The sequence below is a fragment of the Panicum virgatum genome, chromosome 2K (assembly GCF_016808335.1).
Source record: "Panicum virgatum strain AP13 chromosome 2K, P.virgatum_v5, whole genome shotgun sequence".
NCBI lineage: Eukaryota > Viridiplantae > Streptophyta > Magnoliopsida > Poales > Poaceae > Panicum > Panicum virgatum.
In genome coordinates, this window is record NC_053137.1 from 55890083 (window position 1) to 55894334 (window position 4252).

The 4252-nt window shown below is 44.3% G+C and overlaps 1 protein-coding gene across 4 annotated transcripts; it reads left to right on the top strand.

Annotated features, from left to right (window-relative positions):
* The first annotated feature begins 869 nt into the window (after positions 1 to 869).
* On the top strand, positions 870 to 3930 carry LOC120687480 (PRA1 family protein H). Of its 4 annotated transcripts, none has more exons than XM_039969491.1 (4): positions 870 to 1333; positions 1480 to 1619; positions 3391 to 3462; positions 3538 to 3890. In XM_039969491.1, the coding sequence occupies exons 1-4, from the start codon at positions 942 to 944 to the stop codon at positions 3633 to 3635; spliced, it is 702 nt and encodes a 233-aa protein (XP_039825425.1). In that variant the 5' UTR covers positions 870 to 941; the 3' UTR covers positions 3636 to 3890. The 4 variants fall into 4 exon arrangements, with proteins under 4 accessions (XP_039825425.1, XP_039825441.1, XP_039825431.1 ...); XM_039969482.1 differs by having other exon boundaries at positions 914 to 1384; positions 3538 to 3930; XM_039969507.1 differs by lacking the exons at positions 3391 to 3462; positions 3538 to 3890 and adding an exon at positions 1880 to 2488 and having other exon boundaries at positions 870 to 1384.
* Positions 3931 to 4252: the final 322 nt, after the last annotated feature.

Sequence of the window (4252 nt, forward strand, 5' to 3'; positions counted from 1 at the left end):
TAACCAAATTAGCTTTATACTCAACCGATAATTTTTTGTTTACAAAAGTCGGCCAAGAAATAGTACCATCACCAAGACCTACCCTTTCTAAAGGATCAACCGATGTAAAAATCTTGACCTAACTTATCTAGGTCATTAGAGTCGTCAATCAAGCCTGTGGGACCATTCGGATCCACAGGTCTGATCGGTCAGCTCTGGTTGCTGATCCGAAGAAGACTAGTCTGACCAGTCATGCGACCCGATCTGACCGGTTGCGCCAGTCATCTGATTGACTCATCTTGATCACATTAAATGATTTAGCCAATTCTCCATCGACTTTAGTGTAGCAGGGATAAAATTATTCTTGGCACAACGTAATTAGATTGATCCAAACCCAATAAACATTTGATATTGTCATGTGCGCTAATAAAATTGGAATCGGCCAGCAATGAAAGATGAAGTATCACTATTTACCACTTCAATCTCGTCGCAGATCCATTGAATAACAAACCGATGCAAGATAGATGACACACATTAATTTGTATAGATCCAATTACGTTAAAAAATTAGACCGATGTTATCTTGCAACAAGAGGAGGTAAAGAGCCTAAAATTTTGAACTAGAAAATCTAAGAGCCGAATCTTAAAGAATTAGGCTCTAATCTTATACAATTTTGAGCTAAAATATTTAAAAATTTTGTTGGACTGTGAAGAGAGCACTAGGGCCATGATCCATTACCACCTCTACTTAGCAACTCAATTTGAAGACGAAGAAGGCTGTGGCGAAGGTCTTTCTCCGTGTTGAAATATTTTAAACATGTGTCTCGCGTGAAAGAAACGAGCGTGTTTGCTGTGGATGAAGGGCCTCGCTGGACTGCTGGTTGAATCCGGTAAAGCCAGAGGGCTTTTTTGCATAAAGATGATCCCCTCTTCTTCCTCGTCAGGCAACGCCAATCCATTTCCATGGCGCCCTCGTTCAAGCCGAATCCGCTGTCACTGAGCGTGCCGGACCCTGCGCTCGACCGCTGGCTCCGCGATTCCGGCTACCTCGACCTCCTGGACTCCGCCGCCACAGCCTCCACCTCATCCGCCTCGGCCTCCTCCACCGCCACCGTCAGCCCCACTGCCGGCTCCACCCCAGCCTCCTCCGGCTTAGCCGTGGACGTCCTCTCCTTCGCCCGCACCCTCGCCTCGCTCCTCGCGCTCAACCCCTTCGCGCGCCTCTCCTCCGCGGACCTCGCCGCGCCCACCCCGTCCTGGTCTCCCGCCTTCGTCGGCCCCCCCGGCGTCGCGTCCTACTCTTGGCCGCCGACCCCGACCCAGGCTAGGCTCCGCGTCCAGGAGAACGTCCGCCGGTACGCCCGCAACTACGCTGCGCTCGCCATCCTCGTCTTCGCATGCTGCCTGTATGTATATTATATTGTATCCCAATCCCCTCCTCCTCCACCCTCTCCAATTCTCAAAGCAGCTAGCTTGATGAAATTGCGTTAACACCGGGCAGGTACCGGATGCCGATGGCGCTGCTAGGTATGCTGGCCAGCCTCGCGGTTTGGGAAGGCGTGCGTTACTGCCGTGACTACTGGGGTCTCACCACCAGCGCTCCAGGGATTGCCCAGTCTCTGCTGCACTGTGCGCAGATTGGTGAGTATGCTATTCCTGCCCAACACTTGCTTTGATATATTTTACTTGCAAAGTAACAATTGGGATTCAGGCGCTAGAAAAATTAAGGGCCTGTTTGGATCAAGTGACTAAAAGCAGTAACTAAATTTTTGTCACCCCCTGTGAGCTTGTCACTGATTCCTAGTCCCTATGGTCGTTCGCCGGTTCCTCACCTATCCGGTCATAACCAGTTTCTAGATCCTGTCAATAATCTTGAGTCCCCCTACTACTGAATCACGCAGGAGATGACTCGATTGCTTCCATGGGCAGCTCCCATGAAGTAGATTGTGCTCCTCCTGTATGCGCACTGTAGGCAAGGGCAAGGTCGATGGTTCCAGAGAGAGCCGGCGCCACAAGACATGGAAGCTCTGAACAGGAACGGATTTGACAAGATTACCCTCTCTTACCCAGTCAACTTATGCATAATATCCCTACCCTTCCCCTGATGGGTAGATGATTTGTACCCATGGCCTACCTAAAAGCTCTTGGGTGTGGATTTATGCTATGGGTATAATTGTCAATTTGGCATCCTGTGTTTCAGTTCATCCAAAATAATTAGGGGGAATCTCCTATTTATCATCCACGAGGTAGCTTACCTTGTATATGCCATGGCGAACATATCAAACCATTTTCTGTTCATGTCAAGCATAGAGAGGTCAAACAGCATCACTGATAGATGAGAAATGATATGGATGAGCATGTCTATAATTTTGGCTTTTGGGAAATGGTGATCCACCGAGATGTTATTGTATATTGCATCACAGCCCAATGTTGCATACTTGCATTATATATTTAGTCATGAAAAAGGACTTGATTGTAGAAACTAGAAGCAATGAATAGTGTTCAAATGGCAAGTGATAAGAGTGGTCTGACATATTTGTGGTGAATTTCTAGGTTTGTACTTCTTTGTTAGCTTCCTCCTGCCATTAGTTCCACTACAATCTAGCAGTTTGTTGTGAGTTATGTAAAGATGTCAAAATATTGCACTGCTTAGAAATCTCAGCAGATTGAACTGGTGCTCGATTCTTCTCCCTCATGTAATTTGTGTCTTATGGTAGAGGGAGCAGAGTGGGTGTTGGTCTACTAACTCTGCCCGACTCGGGGCAGCTACTCAGCAGGATAGCCCAGCCCCTTCAGAGACACACTAAACAGCTGTCAGACTTAAACAGGAATAGTCCTGCTCACAAATATTCTGGAGCATCGCTGTACTTCTCATTATTCTAAATGGGCTCAAACTGAACTAATCTTCAGACTTACATGAGAACCAGCTTTTGCATCTGTAAGAACCAATTTAGACGTACTAGAAGCTCATTATACTGCAGTCAAATGCCACAATTTACCGTTTGAGAAACCATTGCTTTTGGATCTGTGAGAACCAATTTACATAATGTAAAAAAAATATTACACACTATTACCAAACAATCAATCATTTTGAGGCGATACCTACCATTCCCACCTAAGCTTAGTTACTAGTAGTAACTAGCAGGCTATTCCTGGTTCCAGTTATCTCTTTTGGCGTGCAACAGGTTACTGGCAAGACCCAGCCAGATGATGATTGCAGGATGCTAGTCGGTGGACTTTAGAACCCACAGAAAGACATAGTGCTACGTTTTTCCATTTGGGATTTCACCCTGGCATCACAATTCACACATGGTTAAAGTTTTTTTATTCCCATGAGTCATGTCATTTTTATTTTTGTTCTAAAAATCATTCCTACCCTTTTGTATTGACTACTAGTTCTGTGTCTTAACAGCTACTGCCATACTATTGTACGTTTGCAACCTGCATTTTGTTCTTGTGTGTGCTATTGGATTGAGTTATGCAGGTGAGTGGTCTCCAGGTTTTCTCCCATTCCTTATTTCCTCCGACTGAGAATAACACAGGGCACTATGTGCTGCAGTGATGATATTGCACGCCTCTCTTCGAAAGTTGACCCCCTCAAATCTACCAGATCCTGTTAATTATAACAGGAGGGCACAACCAAAACAGAACTACTAAGTTACATGTCAGACAGCAAAGGAGATGTTGAAGGCTAGAGATGTGTCATTTAAACATTGCAGATGGCTGATACGTACACTTTTGGTAACCAGGCGATGACAATGTGCACTGAGATTGGTCTTATGGCTACATTCTAAATAAATCCTGGTGCCAATACAATCCTGCATTGTTACTTGTGAGTAAATCATTGTGAGTAAATCATGTGTAATGAAAGTTACAACATTTTTTCTCTGTTCAACTATGGCCATTCAATTTTGCTGGATTCATCTATATTTTGGCCGATTGTTTCTCTACAGGAGGTTTTTACATGTGCCTTAGGTTCCTTCTTTACCATTTCGTCCATGGGAAAATTTAGTCTTGCATGTGCTAGACAAATTAGACTCAGGTTCTATTTATTACTTTATTTTGATAATATCACCTTTTGTAAGCTTTAATTTCTTTAACTTTAGTCTATGTATAATCGGTATATAAGGGACTAACCCCTCTTATATTTCTTAAAAAGAATATAGTTGCCGTCAGAGACTGAGCTGAGCACATCGAATTTTGTCCTGATACAATCATACAATTGGTTCAACGAGATAGATTCATGCTCAATACATTGATTTCTGGAAATTTAA

What these genes read in the sequence shown, in the direction of transcription:
- LOC120687480 (XM_039969482.1), top strand. Translation starts at nt 942, where the DNA reads ATGGCGCCCTCGTTCAAGCCGAATCCGCTGTCACTGAGCGTGCCGGAC. An exon ending in GCTGCACTGTGCGCAGATTG is followed by an intron (nt 1,620 to 3,390) that starts GTGAGTATGCTA and finishes GTGTCTTAACAG; the next exon opens with CTACTGCCATACTATTGTAC. An exon ending in TATTGGATTGAGTTATGCAG is followed by an intron (nt 3,463 to 3,537) that starts GTGAGTGGTCTC and finishes TATGTGCTGCAG; the next exon opens with TGATGATATTGCACGCCTCT.